Below are 18498 nucleotides of genomic sequence, written 5' to 3'. Positions count from 1 at the left end.
GATTTTGAATTGCAACAATCTTGTACGTACTGTGAATTTCAATGGGGAAATTAATTGATTTACTTAAAAAAAAAACTAAGGATTTACATAGAAAACTGAGAGGTTTTTAAAAGAAAGATGTTAACATACACAGGCTAACAATAGATTATTCTATGGGAAGGTGACTGAATTACACTAGCTATTTGGGGTTTTCAATGGGGGAAATATTGGATGCAATGCTACACAAATGAAGGGCTTATGCAATTTAGGGCTGTGGTATATGCTACTTACAAAGCAAGCCTTGGTTTAGGATTCAGGACAGCCAGCTGGATCTCAGGACACTCTGGACAGCTCAGGCAAGTGGTCTGGTCACTGCACTCTCAAAGATGGTCTGGTTCAGCAGCCCTCTCTCCATCCTCCTTCTTCTGTCTCTCGGTTTTTGTCTCCCTGACCTGGTACAGCACCCCTTATATAGCACAAATAACATCACTAACTTTACAATCTAGGGGGGGTATCCTGTAATTATCCCTGCCGCCAGGATTGGACTGTTTCTCTCTGTCTCTCCGGCCCGAGTCATGATTGGTTCAAGGGAAGAGAGCACAATCTGTCTTTTTGCATTTATTACAATTCTTTATTCTCATGACCACTTTTTGGAAAAAACTAGTTGTGTCTCATAACTTCATAATTATACTAGCCCCAGCCATATGAAATAGATATGCGGTTTCAGTTGTTCATAGGTAATTAGGTAAGCAGATCGCCAACTTCGTACGAGGTAGCATGTTCCTAATTTCATCTTCCATCTTTTCATAAACTGTCATATTTGTCACCTGTTCAGATCAGCCAGAAATGTGTCTTAACTGGCCATTTCAGCCCCCCCCCCCAAGTCCTAGGGAAATGCAATGAGTCTCTTTAAAACCGCTTGGTAATTACATGAAAAAATAGCATAAAATGAAATTGATTCTTATTCTGATTGCTGCGAAAATGCCTTAAATGAAATCAGTCTTTTAATGTAACTTGGGAGTGTCTTGTTCCACCTGGGGGAGGGCCGCTTCCTCCCCCCACAGCCATCTGTCTCCCTGGGCTCAGCCTGTAACCAGAGTTTTTTTTATAAGTCTCTTTGAAGTGGTGTGGGTTCATTTGAAAGGGTTGCAACAAGGAGCTCACACCTCCTAATCAAGCTCTAGCCCCACTTTGCCTCCTTTGAAATCTTTGGGCCCCTGCCTTCATGTCTGCCGAGCAAGGAATTATGACGCCCTCTCCAGCATCACATTTTATTGCGGGATGGTTATAGGGTATGTGTGATATCCAGTGAGAGTGGGGCTTTGTTATCATGAGTTCCTGCCTTCATGCCAGAACCGTTTTTTCCTGTAGTAAAGGTCTACTCAAAGGTGACTGGAGTTTTGTGGGTTGCAACATAATCTGAATTTGCTTTGGTCAACCCGCACATGATATTACCCTGACATTTTCTGCGTGACCAATGCTATCTTTCCACTATGGTTTTTAAAGCCATTTTCTTTTCACATGTGGGCAGGCTTTTTGCTTTTAATGTTTAAATCCTGTCTTGCAGATCGCAGGATTCTAAGTTCTCCTCCTTGGGTGAATTCACATTTGCTGTTAGTCCATTTATAATGATGGTTAGGCCCCCTTTTCCCATTGCTCTTTAATTTGACATGAACACAAAGAAAAAGTCAAGCCGTTTTTCGTTTGCAGTGTTTAAAGGGCTGCTGTTCATGTGAAAGGGAAGAGAAAAGCCGTTTTTCTTTGTAGTGTTGAAATTCTTGCCCCTCATGTGAAATAACAGTACAGCAAGGCTGTTTTTTGGTTTCAATATAGAACTTCTTGTCATTCAAAGGAAATAAAAGTAAAACAGGGCAGTTTTTGGTTGCAATGTAGAAATTAGTGTCATTCAGATGCAATAAAAGCAAAACAGGGCAGTTTTTGGTGGCAGTGTTTAAATGCTGCTTTTTAGGTGAGGGGGGCTTCTGTCTAGGGCCTTTAAATGTACCCCACAGATTCCCCCCCTGTTCTTCCATGGCTTTTTGTTGGGGAAGAGTAGGGCAGAGTGGGGTCTCCTTCAGCGTAATTTCCTTTATCAGGCTGTGGGTACTCCAGTATCCCCTTCCGTCTCTGGGTTGGGGGGAATGGCATGGCACCCCCTTTCCTTTCTTCGGGAGTGGGCAGTCCAGTATCCCCTTCCACCTCTGGGTTGGGGGGGTATGGCATGGCACCCTCTTTCCTTCTTTTGGGAGTGGGCACTCCAGTCTCCCCTTCCTTCTTTGGGGTTGGAGAGTGTGGCACGGCATCCTCTTTCTTCCTTCCCTTCCAGGTCCCCAGGGTCCTCTCCAGGCTGGAATTTAAGGATGTTAGTTCTCTAACAGAAGATAAAAGTTTCAGTACTTTTTTTTTTTATAACCATGTTTATTTTAAACCAAAGCAGGATGACAACAGAATAACATTCGGCAATGCACATTATTCAACATTCAGAAATCCCCTCAATCTCCACTCCGCCGCCCCAGACTGCACCCCCCAAGTTGTAATCTCTGCAGATCTCCTCCTCTGCCTCCTTCTCGACTCTTTCTGCCCCCCAGGGGGCTCCCTTGGAGTCCAAGACCCTTCTAGTTCCCCAAGGTTTATAAGTCAGGGCTGGGAACTCTCTGTCGAAGTCCACGAATGGAGCCCAGACGTTTTGGAAACGGTTTAACAGTCATGCCCTGACTTCTGTCACCTTCTCCGCCACCAAGATGTCCCACATCTTCCACCACCACAGGATCGTGATGGAAACCCTCGGCCGACTTCCAAAAGCGGGCAAACGCGATTCTCGCTGCCAGAAGACATTGGGTCAATAATTTGAACCTTTTCCCAGATCTCGGGTAGCTCCCTGGGACTGGGGTTCCTAGAAGAATAGGCTCAGGTTCTAGTGGAATAGTGACCTGGGTAATGGTTTCATGGTGGCTAAGCATTGTTTCCAAAATAGTTGGACTTTCGGGGCAACGCCCACCACATGTAGAAGGAGGATCCTGGTTGACCGCAGAGTCTCCAGCAGGCGGGGGTCTAGCGTCTGATTCATATGATGCAGCCGAAGGGGGTGAGGGGTAGTACCAGCGCAGCAGGAACTTGTAGGCGCCCTCCCTGTTGGTGATGCAAGAGGACAATGTGTATGTCCGGGTCCAAATGTCCACCCAGGATTGGTCCTCTATGGGGGGTGCCCTGAATCTGCCTCCCACCTCGCCATACATAATGTTTTGGAGGTAAGAAAGTCCCTTAGGAAGCGCCTGTACAAAGTGGAACTCTTACCCCGGGCTGGCGGGTCTTTTAGGGTCAGGTCAAGGGGTGAGTGGGTGCGAGTTGCTGCTTGTAGGGTTTGTGGATGTGAGCACCAGTGGCGGAGTTGGGCATAGGAGAACCTGTCTGTTTCCTCCAGCCGAAAAGTTTCTTTACATTGTTCAAAAGTGTGGGGGAGGCCCCCCACAAAGAGTTGGTCCAGAGTCTCAAGGTCCCCTGCAATCCAGTTCCTGAAGTTTCGGGGGCATTCTCACCTGGTGCCTGCCCCCGAAACTTCTGGGTGAGAATGCCGGGTTATGGAAGACTGGGGAAAACTGCCCAGGACCCCTCAGAATCCTCTTGCGCTTTAGGGCCCCATCCCAGACATAAAGAGTATGTTTCGGGATGCCAGTAAGGTGTTCCAATGTCGCCGTAGCGGGGGCGGAATATATGGAAGAAAGCGTAGGGGGAGGGGGAGGTGGGATTGCTCTAGTTCAACCCATCTAGGGCGGCTCAAGGACATGAGCCAAACGTGGGTATGCGCTAGCTGTGCCGCCACCTGATTGCTCTGTATGTCAGGGACTCCCAAACCTCCCAGCCGAGGGTTACCTAACATCGTCTTTAGGGGAATCCTGGCTCTTCTGCCCCACCAAATAAATCAGAGCATACCGTTGAAGGTCCCGGAGTGCGGATGGCGGAATCTTGATGGGTAGGAAGGTGCAGGATCCTCTCAGCATCTTCAAGGTGGTTGATTTTCCAAAGGGAGCCTTTGTAGGAGAATTGAAGCGCGGTCGGGAACAGCCATCTGCACCGGATCTGGTGATCCTGAAGCAAACAAGTCAGCGGGTGGAGGGATCTTCTCTTTTGTAGCGTGAGGAGGAAGAGATCTTGCTAAATCTGAAGGGGAGAACCCTGGAAGGACAGCTCGTCCTTAGAGCGTCTTATTGCTGAGATGCCCTCTTTTGTCGTGTAGAAATGAACTCTTGTTATGACATTGCGGGGAGATTCTGATTCCACCCCCAGTCACGGGCGCAGCCTATGGGTGCAGTCCAGTAACAGTTGGGGTTTGTCCAGTTGCGAGAGGAGAGATTGGAAGAAGTCCCCTACATATTCTGCCAGATCTTTGTCCGAGACCGAGGATGGGATTCCCTGAATCTGAAGATTATTGCACCGAGCCCTGTTCCCGAGGTCCTCCTGGTTAAATTAGTGGATCTTGCAATTATCCTGTAGGATCTGGATCGAGTGCTGAACCTCCTCCAGAGTGCCAGTGTGGTCCTGAGATCGATCTTCCACTTCCCCTCATTGTTGTTCTGCCATCGTGACCCTTTGATTGGTCCATTCCAGCTTTGTGGCGAGCTCGGTCATGCACGATCTAAATTGTGATTTGATATCCGCCATAAAAGCTTGAATGTCTTCCTTAGTGGCTAGGGATCCTTTGTCATCTGGGATCTTTTGAGGCGTGAGTTTACGAGGATCGAGCTTCTTGCCCCTGTCAGCAGTGAATAACATCATGGCAATGTCTGGCTTTTTGGTGGTTTTAGATTGCTTAGCCATGGTGGAGCCAGGATAGTGGGAGGGAGATTTCAATGATCTTCAGGGTGAAGGAAAGCAGAGACAGCGTGGGCCAGGGCCTTTTGTAGAGCTTTACATTGCTGGGGGTGAGGAGCCTTAATGTATGCTGATCATGTAAGGTGGGCTTCAGCAGCAGGATCGCAAAGCCATGGACTGAGGAGGGGGGCAAGGAGGAAGGACCCCCCCCACCCAATGCAGCTGCTGCGGGCGAGGCTTGCCGGGCCACCAAGGCACAAAGAGAGGTGGCCGCTGCGTGGGCCGGGGCACCCCAGGAAACAGAGGTGAGCTTTGGGGGGAGAGTAGCTGTTGGCTGCAGGAGGGAAACAATTTCCTTTAGATGACTGGTCCCACTGCTTGCGTGGCTGCGCAGACCTTCATCAAGCCAGTAGGTGGAAAAGAGAATTCAGTGGCTTTCCGGGATGAAGAGGAGCAGAGGCAGCGTGGGCCAAGGCCTTCCTGAGTTTTGATTTGCCGGATAGGGGAGGGGGCTGCCGGGCCGGCCGCTCCAGGAATGGATGCGGGCCTCTGGGGGAGACCAGCTGCCTGCGTAGCAACACGGCTCTCCATGCAGCCGCGACTCCAGAGGACCCCCTTCACGCTGCAGCCCCCCGGGCCGAGACAGAGCCGCATAGGCCGTTGGGGGCTGGTGGTGGTGCTGCCCTGTGGGTGGTTGGTGGCAAGCTCCAAACGGAGCACAGGCTGTACCAGCCCCTGCAGGGCTCCGAGCCCGCCCAAGGATCGCCCTGGTGAGAAGAAGAGGCCGGCAGGTCCTGAATTCCCCAGAGACCCCGGGGGCGCATAGTCCAGCTGGCGGCGCGGTCCGCCGAAGCGGCACTCCAGGCCCAGGAACCGCAGCGCTGTGCCTTGGCGTATGCGGAGGGGGCAGGGGGAAGGGCCGCAGCAGGCAGGCTTAGGCGAGATCCTCCCTCGGGCTGGCGTTGGTGTCGGGAGCGGGGTGACTGTGCAGTCTGTCGGAGCTCCAAGTGCGGGTGCTGGAGGTCCCGGCGGTCCCGCCTGCCATCTTGGGGCGACACGGCGGCAGGCCCGCAGGTTTTGACTCGCTCGCTCTAGGTCTTCCCGGGGCTCCAGCCCCTCGCCCCCACGCCAGAATCCGCTCCAAACCCTCCCGCGCTTAAATGGCCATTATGCCCCAGGAAGGGGTGCCAAATCCCATGGAAGCATGAGTTATAGCGGGCTCACCGCGGAGGTCATCAAAGGAGCGTCTGCATCTTTGCTCTAGGCCACACCCCCAGTTTCAGTACTTTTTAAAAACATTTTTCCCAGAAGATTTACAAGGAATTCATACAAGAATAACCTACAGTTACAATACCATCCAGCTTCCTACCCAATTTTCACATTATAATTTTTCCTCATTTGTACAATGACTTCAAGTAAATAACTCCCTGTTATGTATCTATATATGTTTCTTAATATTTCCTTCTGATATTTCCTCCTTTCTTTTGATTCTTCAGATGGTTCCTCTGCTCGACTTTCCTTGGGCTAAAAAATCAGCCGCAAAGTGTGTCTGGGATGACAGCTTTTCAACTGATTGATATGGACCCATTTTTCTTCTCAGTTCTCCTTTGGGGATGCAGATCTTCTAGGCGACAGGTGAGATTTTGTCTACAAATTCAAAGGGGCCGCGGCAGGAGGGGAGGAATTTCCGCTCCTTCGTCTGTTTCCTCTGAAAATTGTACTGTTAGGGAGAATTCTCTGTATAGGCTAATTTCCCAAACCTAGTGAGTCCCCCAGCAGCTTTGCTGGATTTTTGGGGTTTATGTTTTTCTCCTGCTAAGAGTGAGACTCTTTTTCTCCCACTCTTAGGCATGAATTGAGAAGGTGCTTTGACTATGTAATGTGTTTTATGGGTTATGGGGTCTTTTACTCCATAGGGCTTCATGTGTTTTTGGTATGTGTGTTACACAGCACCCTCAGTGCAGTAACACAGGGGTGTCATAGTGACCCGCAAACATAGACTCCATACCCTGGGACTGACTACTGTCTCCCAGGGCATGTAAAGTCACCATTGGCTTTACTAGTCTCAAATTGTGAACAGAACCAGCAGAAACCATCATATTGTGGAAGTACTGGTAGGGGTAATTAGATTGCCCATGGGTCTGTTTTCCAAGGGGCACTGTCCAGACCCCCTTGTCGATTTTTTGGCTGGTGGCAGTGGATACCACGCGAAATATTCCACCGGAATATTTCCTATGGGATTTTCCCATTCATTTTAAACGCACCACTTTTTTTGGTGCAATGTTAAAGATACCGCTGGGTTATTTATTTAATATTTATTCCCCGGTTGGGTCTTTTTGCCAGGACTTGGTTTTAAAATGGCGTTTGCCTCTGTAACTCCAACCCAAGTCGAGCCCTTTGTTCCACTTTTGGCAGGCTTCTGCACAGAAGCCTCCAAAAGTGGTGCCACTCTGTCTGGGTCCACAGGATGTGTGGGAGGGGGGAATAGGCACCCTGGACTGAGTTGCCTCGGCAACTCAAGTCGCACTCTTGTGTGATTGGCCCAGTGGTGATCCGTCCGGCTCACCACTTAGCATGTTTGAGTGACAGCTAGGACTGGTGAATTGGGGGTTTTCTGCATAAAAGCAGGGCTTTGGGGACTGGAACTTCAGAAGTTGCCACAGGACCTAAAGAATCCGAAGAGGGAGAAGCTGAGCCGACCTGCAACGACAAACCCACCGGTGTAGCCCTTCTGAACCGACTCACCACTTCCCAACGACAGAGAAGATCTTCTTCCAGGAGAGTCTTCTTCCTTTGAGCTGGTGGGGTTAACCAGTTCGCCCTTTTTTCGCCTTCCTGGATCGTCTCGTGGGCGAATCGCTCGTACCAAGCACCCCGGCGGCCAGATAGCCACGCTTCACCACTACCGCAAATAAAAGGGTAGTACCTTTTAACCGGGAAACTCTGCGGCTGGTTTCTTCCCTGGCAGTGCAACGACCTCCAGCTTTCCTCCACGTCAAGATCTTCTTTTCCCCTGGACGAAGCACTGACTTGCACCCGCTGCCAGGAACAACTGCCCCCGCTGGAACTTTCTCACCATTTCAGGTATTGCGTCCCACCTGGTCTCCCTTGCAACAGACCGTCCAAGGTGTCCCGTAAATCCTTGACTCTCTATCCTGGGGTGACCTCGGACATGTTAACTAACTTTTCTGAACTGATCTAACTCCTTTTTGAACTATCTTCAAAGACTTTTAAAGTGTACTTCAACTCTGTGATCTTGGGCACATTCCAAGAGTGGGCCTGGCCTATGAACTTTTTGCTCTACAGTAGACCCTGCCTTTCTTGACTTGCTGTGGTTCGTTAAAAGTGTTGGTATTGTATGTTTTCCTATTTCTGCCTTTTCTCTCCCTTTTTAAATAATTATTGGAGTGCCATCTGGGTTAAGCGCTCACCTCTGTTTTGATAAAAAAGTGGTCTTCTTTTCCTAATAAGACTTGTCGAATAATTAATCAGGGAGGTGTATATATTTCTAGTGACTGTGTTTGAACATGCTTGACATATTAGTGCCAGTGTATTTTTACAAGTGTGTTTTTAAATAAATAATTGTATACTTTTATACCAAAGCTCTGGTCAGTGTTTGCTTGTGCTACTGTATTTTTGTACCTAATATGTATACTCTAGATACTGCCCAACTCTTCTTGAGAGAAGTCTGACTGCTCAGCCACAGCTACCAGGTAAATATGGGTGGTACAGACTGCTACCAATTGGGTATACTGTTAACACCTGTAGTCTTAAACTTTTTGCAGTGGTCCCTAAGGGAACTGCACAGGTTTCTGCCTAACATGTACAAGTAGACCCTGTCTCCTACTTGTTATTCTTTTTTAATAGTCTTTAAATCGTAGTGGGTTTTCATCCCCTCAGCCGATTACGATTATTTTTTTTTTTTGTTTTTTTTTTGTTTTTTCCAGATTCTGCTGAGCATACGTAAAAGCATGCTGAAGGTGTTTTCTCAGATTCTCAATATATCCATATGTCATGGACGCGTTAATCAGGGCCTGCTCTTGAGTTCTATAGAGCAGATGCTGGGGTAGCACAATTTTTTATCCAATCATTAGCCCCTCATGACAGCAATGGCACCGGAGGGGAGCGACGGAGAGAGCGGTGCAGCAGAGGAGTTACCCAGGGCGGATGGCGCCCTTGTCGTCCCCTCCGGAAGTGATTATTTGACCCCACCCCAAAGTGACATCCCCGGAACCGATGAAACATGACCTTTCACCCCTTGACAAAACAGGAAGTGGCATCAAATAGCATTGTTCATAAGTACACTACGAACAATATGGTTATGATTTCACTAATGTGATACACATTTCATTCACAAATGGATCACCATATGTATCATTAATATCTGTGTGTATAGATCCATATTGTCAAATTACTGTGAATGCAAGCAGACGTCCAAGGCTAAATGATATGTTGTTGCATAGCACTTAAGCTATTTTTATAGAACAAATATGCATACAATATCACCCAACCTGTGTTGGTACTCATTTATCGACCTAAGAAGGATGAAAGGCTGAGATGGCCTTGCTGGGATTCGAACCTGCAGATCACACACACATCGCAGCAGTGAGCGCTCAACCCACTGAGCTATCATATCGGCTATAGTAAAATGAGCAATTATTCTGTAGTGGATACCATTAAACTGGTAACTGAGATTTAACAGCAGACCATTTAAGTTCATCTGCAGGTCTGGTACAAAGTTGGCCGCATGTCAAGCCTGCATGCATCTACTTTCAGGCTTCAGAGGTTGGCAAAATAGGGAAAGCAGCACACTCACAGGACATCCCATACTCTAAGCACTTGTTACCTCATACATGCTAACAAACAACCTGAACAGCATGCCAGGGAGATGGGAAAGATGGACACATTTGGGCCTCATTACAAGTTCGGCGGTAGCCTTGCCAGTAAAACCGGCAGGCTGCCGCCGAGCTTGCACATTTTTATGGCGCCCGGGAATGGGCAATTACTGGGGTATTACAACCCCGGCAGACCCGGTAATTGTCCATTCCCGGGCGCCAGAAAATATTCTTCCCCATAGGGCTCAATGGGAATGGGAATGGGAATGGGGAGGCCGGATGCACCGGCACCATTCACGAATGTTCTGCTCGCGGGTGCCGGTCCGCCTGCTAGGTCAGACCTGGTGGGCAAAAAGACACCCGCGAGCAGAACTCGTAGTTTGCTGGTACGGTAACAATGGTACCGGCAAGTTTACCAGTACAGTTGTTACTTTACAGACAAACTTGTAATGATGCCCATTACAACAAAGCATTCATTGTGGCACAATGAAGTCAATGGCCTCTTGATGTGCTATGATCAAATATTTCTACACTGTACAGAAGCTTTTAGGCACAAGGATTTTGTCAAGTGACCGAGGACACTGTGATGGAATGTCTTGTGATGATCGCAACAGGGACAAAGGCAGAAAAAAACATGTTATTACTGCAACTTGTGAAAGGCAAAATACATAGTCCGAAATGGATGCTTATTCTACTCTAAAATTGGTAGTTTATCACTAATGTCACTAATACATCTTTATCACTAATAGAACAGCACAGCAACTCCAGGGGGCCCCGGCTCCTCAACTTTGCATCCTGCAGCAGCATGTAAATGATGCATGCATCATAATTCATGATGCACACATTATGCATGCAAATAAATCATCAAAGCAAGGTAACCTGTGACGCAGACTTCCTCCACAAAATGGGTCTTCTTGATCACTTGGATTCTCCTACTTTTACCCTCTGTTCCCTAGGTTGCATCTTTTCGGGCGTAGGAGATTTGGGTTCAGGTTCAGAGGTTTCTAGGAGCTTTTCGGGGTGAGGAAGGAAGCTTTGTCTAGGGCTTTGCATCCTCCTGAGCCTCATTCTCTGGAACCTGTTGGTTATCGGGGTGCTCTCCTTGTCATTGTTCCGGGGTGCCAGACACTGGGTTTGAGCTGTTCTGTGCAGCCATGTTCATTTGAGGGCTCTGCTGACCCCTCAACATGGCTCAGGTCTTGGGTCAAACTCTGGACCTGGCGCTCCAGCTGTGACACCCTCTCAGGCTGATACAGGGGTCTTGGTTCAAATCTCTATTGCTCTTTGGAAGAAGGGTAGCTGTCTCTTCTCCCAGAGTAACTTGGGTATTGAGGGTTTCCCTGGTAGCCCCCCATCCTTGGACTCCCCTCTCCCTGATCTGGTAGCCTAGACTTCTGAAAGCAGGGAGAATAAGGAGGGTTGTTCTGTATGTTGGGGTTTGAGGGTACCTGGGGAAGAAACTTAAACTAGAGGGTGGAAGATTACTGCCCTCCAGAGGGAAGTTTGGACGGAAGATGGGATTGAAGTTTCCTGGGGCCGTACTCACCCGATTGGATCCCCCCATGAGCCGGGGGAGTCCATACGTACCCCACGATGGGTCTGTTCCCCTTTTACCTCAGGCTGATGTAGATGGCAGATTCAGGTGACACATGTGTGGTACCATGCCAGGTTACCACCTGCTTGGGACTGGTCTTTGGGTCTTCTCTGCCTCTCGTTTGGTTGGTTAGTGGGAGGGGTATTTTTAGGCCCCCCATTTCTAGGTCCAAAATGGGGGTAACCTTCACCTCTGCCACCTTGGCAGCAGCGGGGGTGTTGGTTGGTTTGGGATTTTTGGGGGAATTCTTATTTTCTACTGGCTTTTGGACCTCATAGATCCAGGTAGCTTGTTCTATTATCCAGTCCAGGGTAATTTCATTGTGGAAGTCCCTAACCAGCTGCGTCATAATGTACTTAGGGAGGGCATGAAAATGGGTATTAATGAACTCCCTACTGCTCGTGCGCACACACCTAGTGGTTTGTGCAAATGCCTGCTTCAATTATTGAACAAATTCTCTCTGGGCCTGATCCTCTCTGCACTGCAGGTTGTAGGCTGCCTTGCGAGTCTCCTGGGGGATCCGGTGCACGGAGAAGTGCTTCAAGATGACCGCCTTATAGGTGATCCACGTTGAATGGTTCTGATCCTCCAGCCCAGCAAAGAAGCTGGAGTATTCTGAGGAGAATGTCCATTTGGCAAACTCCATAGAATTCTGATATTTTTTTATGCCAAATTGCATCATCATCTGGTTATACAGCTCCAGATGCTCCCAGACTGAGTACTTGGCATTTTTGTGGTAAAGGATCACGACGTTTCTAATGGCTTTTATTTGTCTAATGGGGTCTTTTTCCAAAGTTCTCTTTTGTTTGGCAGCCTTCTTTTTCAATTCACCCTCAGACTCAGAGCTCCTGCTATTTGAGGTCCCATCCCCATCCCTATCCTCTAGGTGCTCCCTGATTCTTTGAGACTGGGAGTGTCTCCCAGAATGACGGGGCCTAGTCTCTTCTCCCCTGTTGTATTGTAGGCTCTCTGGGTCACTTCCCTTGGACTCCCTCTTTCGCACAGGGGAGTACTCATCCGACTTCTCCCTTCTTCTGGGGTTGGTGGAGAACTCCCCCAACCACCCCCTCTCTGAACGAGTGGAGGTTTTCAGGATACCCTTTTGGATCCTAAACTCTGACTCCTTTTCATCTGCAAAGTGGACCAGGTGGACCATTTGTAGATAATGCTTCTGCCATTCTAACCCCCTGATTTTTCTCTTCATAGTCCTCCTGGTCAGATACATTTGCCGAATTATTTTTGAACATAAGCAGTGATGCACGTCCATCAATCTCTGATGGACGCTGGCCTGCCGGCTCAATCATGCTAGGCCTAATTGAGTCTGCCTGCCCCATGGTTCCCGGTTCTTGTGAACTGGTAGACATGAAGTTAGCAGCGCCTTGTGCATATAGGGTGGAAATTTGGCTCGAGGCCCCTGGTACAAAGGGCCCTACACCATGATTAGCGGCTGTCCTTCCATTCCATACCAGTTCAGGGTTTCTCAAGTCATTATTAAGCCTAGCACACTCCTTCTCTAATCTCTCTGATATCTCTTTTCAGCCCCTATTTCTTGATAGTAGGCAAAGGCCTGAGCTTTGTGCTGTGCTATTAGGGCTTGACTGGCTTCTATGACCTTGCCTTGTGCTACTACTTGGCCATTGAGTCCCCTGTTCCCATCACAAAGGGCCTAATTTTCTTTTTGTGCTTCCTGTATTGTCTGGGAGTACTCAGATCATTTCTGTTGCAGGAGACCAAGCTCCTCACCCTGTGCATTTTTGGGCTGTATTGTTTGCTCTAGATCACATTCTATCGGTCTTATATGCCCCATTATTTTTTAATTCTCTCATTTTAGGTTGTTCAGTTCCTCAAAACACAATCCACTTTTCTCCAGTTCTGTCTTTAATTGGCCCTCTTCCTGGCATAGGGCATCTTTTTCCTGATACAGTGCGCCATTCTGTTCAGTCAAGTTATGTCTCTACTGCTTCATAGTGCTTAACTTCAGGCGATCCTGGTCAAATTCCTCTTGGGAATGGACCTCCTTAATAATCAACCGGTTATTTTCCTCTTCTAATTGCTTAATCTAATTTTGTAAAGTGCACATATTGTCTAGGTAGGCTCTATTGTATGTCACTTGTTGACTCCATTTTAGTTGACTCTCTTTCAGGGAATCAACCCTTTCTAGGCACTCCTCTTTTAGTGCCGATAATTGGGACTCCTGCTCTGAATTATTTTGTTGCTGTACTGCCAACTCCTCCTTTGGCTGCTGAATGAGGTTTCCTAATTCTAACTCAGAATTGTGGTTCTCTCGCATTTTCTCCTCTACCTGCCTTAACTCATTCTGTGTTTGATTTAAAAGCTCAGACTGATTTTGCGCAGTGGTTACTCTCTCCTGGTACCTTTCTTTCATGACTATCATATGGAAGTACATGTATGCAGTGAGATGGTTCATTTTAATTTGCTCATCTTTGACGTTCTGCGTCATATAGAAGTCAGTCAGGGCTTGATGCAACAACAATTTGGGTAGGAGGTGCTGTCTAGCGATATTATTTTCTACGGTGCTCATTATGAAATGGGTTCTACTGCTGGTGGGTTATCTATGCACGGGCAACATCTCCACCCTTCTCCTGCCTAGTTAATGCTTACACTATTTTGTTTGAGACACAGCCCTGATACCTAGGGTACACATTTTTGGATGGCGCCTTTACAATGCAACCCAGCTTTCTAGCCACTAAAAGTAACACTACCTTCAATGGGTTAGTCTGCTGTGTTGCACTGTCACGGGTGAAAATGCTTTTCTCAATCAAGGCACGAGCCCCCACTTTGTCACGGTTTTATTAAACGGCTTACTCCAGCCTGGGACACCTTCCCCGACAATGAATGTGGCATACAATAAAGCGCTTTTTATTTTTAATAAACCACAAATTATTTTTTTGAGTATGCCTCCAACCCGTCCCGCACCCAACATCTCGTGTCACAATGGACTAGGAACCAGGCTGGTGTGTATCAATAAGATATTTATTGATTTATTATTTAATGAAAAAAGGAAAATAATCAATATACAGCAGCCACCAAAATTGTGGCAACACAAATGCAATATCCTATCTAGAGCGACCAAGTGGAAATGGGTTGTTACACTCACTTTTGTTTTAATGACAAAACAGGAAAATACCCTCAGGTTGACAGTGATAGCGCACGGTTTTAGCACTCCCCCCTGCAACACTCAACCCCAAACATCAATTAAAATTGATTCCTTTGAATGGAAGTTGGTGGCAAGGAAGAAATAGAGCGAGAAAATTGGATTTGGGGTAAAGCCCACCACCACAAGATGGGAAGCTAGCAAAGAAAGTGAAAATGCGTTTTTGGAGCAAAACGGCAGAATGGGGTTTGGATTCTTACTCACAAATGTTAGGGGGCAGAATGAAAGGAAATTCGAATTGCTTACACTTTAGGAGATAGAGAAGGTTTAGGGAAGACTAATCAGCACACCAGGGCAAAAATAGAAATTAAGTGGGAAAATCGGTTTTGGGAGGAAGCAAATGCAAAAGAGAAAAATATAGTGGTAAATGGAAATTCATTTACACTGGGTTTACAATGACAAGCAGTTCAGTGAAGGGGTTTAGCTTACAATAAGAAAATCCATTTTCAATGACAACAACAGAGGCACATTACAGGTAGACTTCTAGGCGAAAGGGATTGCTTGCAATGGAACAACGGTTTGGGTTTTAATAGGACAGATGCAAATAGGAATTTGTATGGTAAGGCACACAATACACAGACAAATTCAGTCTTCAGTTACAAGGAGACTAATTGTTTTGAGGAAACACTTTAATGACGATAATAATTAAATACAACACCAGGGACAAGATGGTTGATTTTGAATTGAAACAATCTTGTACGTACCATGAATTTCAATGGGGAAATTAATTGATTTACTTTTAAAAAAAAATACTAAAGATTTACACAGACAACTGAAGTTTTTAAACGAAAGATGCTAACATACACAGGCTAACATTAGATTCCTCTATGGGAAGGTGACTGAATTACACTGGCAATTTGGAATTTTCAATAGGGTTACCAATAGGGAAAATATTGGATGCAATGCTACATAAATGAAGGGCTTATGCAATTTAGGGCTGGGGTATTTGCTACTTACAAATCAAGCCTTGGTTTAGGATTCAGGACAGCCAGATGGATCCCAGGACACTCTGGACAGCTAGGGCAAGGGGTCTGGTCAAGGCACTCTCAAAGATGGTCTGGTTCAGCAGCCTCCTCTCCATCCTCCTTCTCCTGTCTGCCGGTTTTTGTCTCCTTGACCTAGTACATCCCCCTTATACAGCACAAATGACATCCCTAACTTTACAATGTAGGGGGAGTTCCCTGTAATTATCCCTGCCACCAGGATTGGACAGTTTCTCTATGTCTCTTCGCCCCCAGTCATGATTGGTTCAAGAGAAGAGAACACCATCTGTCTTTTTGCATTTATTACAATTCTTTGTTCTCATGACCACTTTTTGGCAAAAACTAGTTGTGTCTCATAACTTCATAATTATACTAGCCCCGGCCATATGAAATAGATATGTGGTTTCAGTTGCTCATAGGGAATTAGATAAGCCAATCGCCAACTCCATACGAGGTAGCATGGCCCTTTGGCAAATTGTTGTCGTTTTCATAAATTGTATAACAGTTATGACTCTGCAAATGATCCATCATGTTCCTGATTTCATCTTCCATCTTTTCATCAACTGTCATATTTGTCACCTGTTCAGATCAGCCAGAAATTAGTCTTAACTGGCCATTTCAGTCCCCCAAGTCTTAGGGAAATACAATGAGTCTCTTTAAAACCGCCTGGAAAGTACATGAGAAAATAGCATAAAACTAAATGTATTCTTATTCTGATTGCTGAGAAAATGCCTAAAATGAAATCAGTCTTTTAATGTAACTTGGGAGTGTTTTGTTCCACATTGGGGAGGGCTGCTTCCTCCCCCACAGCCATCTGTCTCCTTGGGCTCAGTCTGTAACCAGAGTTTTTTTATAAGTCTCTTTGAAGTGGTGTGGGTTCTTTTGAAGGGGGTGCAACAAGGAGCTCACACCTCCTGGTCAACCTCTAGCCACACTTTGCCTCCTTTGAAATCTTTGGGCTCCTGCCTTCATGTCTGCAGAGCAAGGAATTATGATGCTCTCTCCAGCATCACATTTTATTGAGGGGTGGTTATAGGGTTTGTGTGATATCCAGTTGGAGTGGGCTTTGTTGTCATGAGTTCCTGCCTTTGTGCCAGAACTGGTTTTTCCTGTAGTAAGGGTCTATTCAAAGGTGACTGGAGTTTTGTGGGTTGGAACATAATCTACATTCGCTTTGTTCAACCCACACATGATATTTTCCTGACATTTTCTGCATGAGCAATGCTATCTTTCCACTGTGGTTTTTAATGTTGTTTTCTTTTCACAAGTATGCAGGCCTTTTGCTTTTGATGTTTAAATCCTGTCTTGCAGGTCACAGGATTCTAAGTTCTCCTCCTTGGGTGAATTCACATTTGCTGTTAGTCCATTTATAATGATGGTAGGCCCCCTTTTCCCATGGTTCTGACCGTCACTTTATGAAAAAAAGCAAGTTGCAAAGTTGCATGCAGGGGACTATCAGCGTTATATGCAATTTTCAACCCTTGCTTGGCGGAGTGCAAATGTGAAGTCTAATTCCAGGCGAAATATCCTTTACTCTCCAACTTTAAAGAAAGGTAAATGCTACCTGCAGATTATGCTTTGCAGGTGGCATTTACCAATGAATTCCTGTGGAATCCGCCTGCTTTTAGCAGGTTCTAATTGCAGGTCATTTTACAGGAATACACTGGTTTAACAACAGCATGAAAATGTCATGCTAGCATATAAGTAGGAGACGATTTGCAAGTGGAGTGGAAAGTACAATGAACAATCGTATTTCCCCCTTTCATCTTCCACTGCCCCTGCAAAACGTTTGGAAAATCCAACGGGACAGTACAGCAAGGTCTAAACAGCTTTTTGCGGCTTGTTTTGCGTGCCTTGCTATGCCGCTTTGCCATCCCATTGTTATTGAAAGTTAATTTTGCCCAGTCTTTACATAAAAATCAGCTTTATTGGCATGTATATTTAAATCCTGCAATGTTGTTTGAAATATAGGCCTGTAGAGCCCTACTTGGCTCAATCTTTGTTGAATATTGTTTTTACTAATCAGTCTTTTCGTTTTTGAAGGATCTTGAAGCCTCAAAATTACATTTGATTGTTTGTTGGAATACAGTTCATAAGATTGGTTTATGTTTTGTTTTTCTCAGGTACATTTGAACTTGTAGACTCTCAAGCTCATGCAATCGGTGCCATCAATGTCATGCTAAAATGGAGGCATGCCTATCTACCGCCTAGTTCATCAGTGTCAAACACGGAACTACTAGATTCATTACCAAAAGAGGAGCAATTGCCTGTAAGATTGCCTACTGAAGATGAATTTCGGAGCACAGCAAGGACTCCAGATTTTCTTGTTACAGTAAGTTAATTATTTGACTTTTTTGCAATACTGCCAGAATTAGGTTAACAGTATTACCCAATGCTTTGTAAAAAAAAAAGAAATAGTAATGATGTATGAGGCAGACCTAAAACAGTGACAAATGCCTTCTTTTGTTCAATTCTTTTGTGGTAACTGTGATGAGTGCAAGGAGGGTTTCTCCTCTCCCCAAGGGAGGGAGCCCACCCCCTTTGGGACTAGAGAAGTGAGCCTCCTATGTTTAACTACCCCCCAGGGGACAGTTTGAGCTGTATCCCTCTGGAGGTGACTCCTCATTAGGGGACAGGAGACTCCCAGAGAGGGACTTAAAGCAAAATCCCGCCCCCATGGGGTATATAGGAACTAAGGTGTATGATAGCCGTATGACCCCTTTAATCGCTGTCATGGCTTCTGACCCACATTATATGCCACCATTATGGGAAATCGCAGGAAAGCTGACAGAGAAGCCCCCTGGAGGCATGTTATTGGAGGGAAAAATCAAATCAGAGGACCTGCAAAGCCTGTAGAGTTCAAGGAGGCCGCAGCACACACAGGCGGCATGGCCGGCAGAAGAAAGAGCAAACTCCAAATGAGGTACTGAGGTGCGCACCTGGTGAGTGTGGTAGGGCCTCACAGACTTGTCACCGGAGACAGCCCACATCGCAAAACTAGCAAGAGCAGAGTGTTTTGCAGAGGAAAGAGCCCACAGAGAAAACCCACCACTGGTCCTGCGGCTAAGAGAACAGGAAAGAAGAGGATTTGGCTGCTGACGTGGACCCAAGGAGACGAGTCAT

At 46.5% G+C, this 18498-nt stretch overlaps 1 protein-coding gene across 2 annotated transcripts in view; it reads left to right on the top strand.

Moving 5' to 3' along the window:
• Positions 1 to 18498, top strand: part of RPGRIP1L (RPGRIP1 like) — a 1574704-nt gene that overhangs the window by 1099420 nt on the left and 456786 nt on the right. For both annotated transcript variants that reach the window (XM_069639571.1, XM_069639577.1), the window contains exon 19: positions 17499 to 17707. In XM_069639571.1, the coding sequence (XP_069495672.1) occupies positions 17499 to 17707 (209 nt within the window). The remainder of the gene's footprint in view (positions 1 to 17498; positions 17708 to 18498) is intronic.

The sequence above is a fragment of the Ambystoma mexicanum genome, chromosome 1q (assembly GCF_040938575.1).
Source record: "Ambystoma mexicanum isolate Mex_15411 chromosome 1q, UKY_AmexF1_1, whole genome shotgun sequence".
NCBI lineage: Eukaryota > Metazoa > Chordata > Amphibia > Caudata > Ambystomatidae > Ambystoma > Ambystoma mexicanum.
The sequence above is the reverse complement of the archived record's forward strand: the minus strand, read 5'-3'. Positions and strand labels throughout refer to the sequence as shown.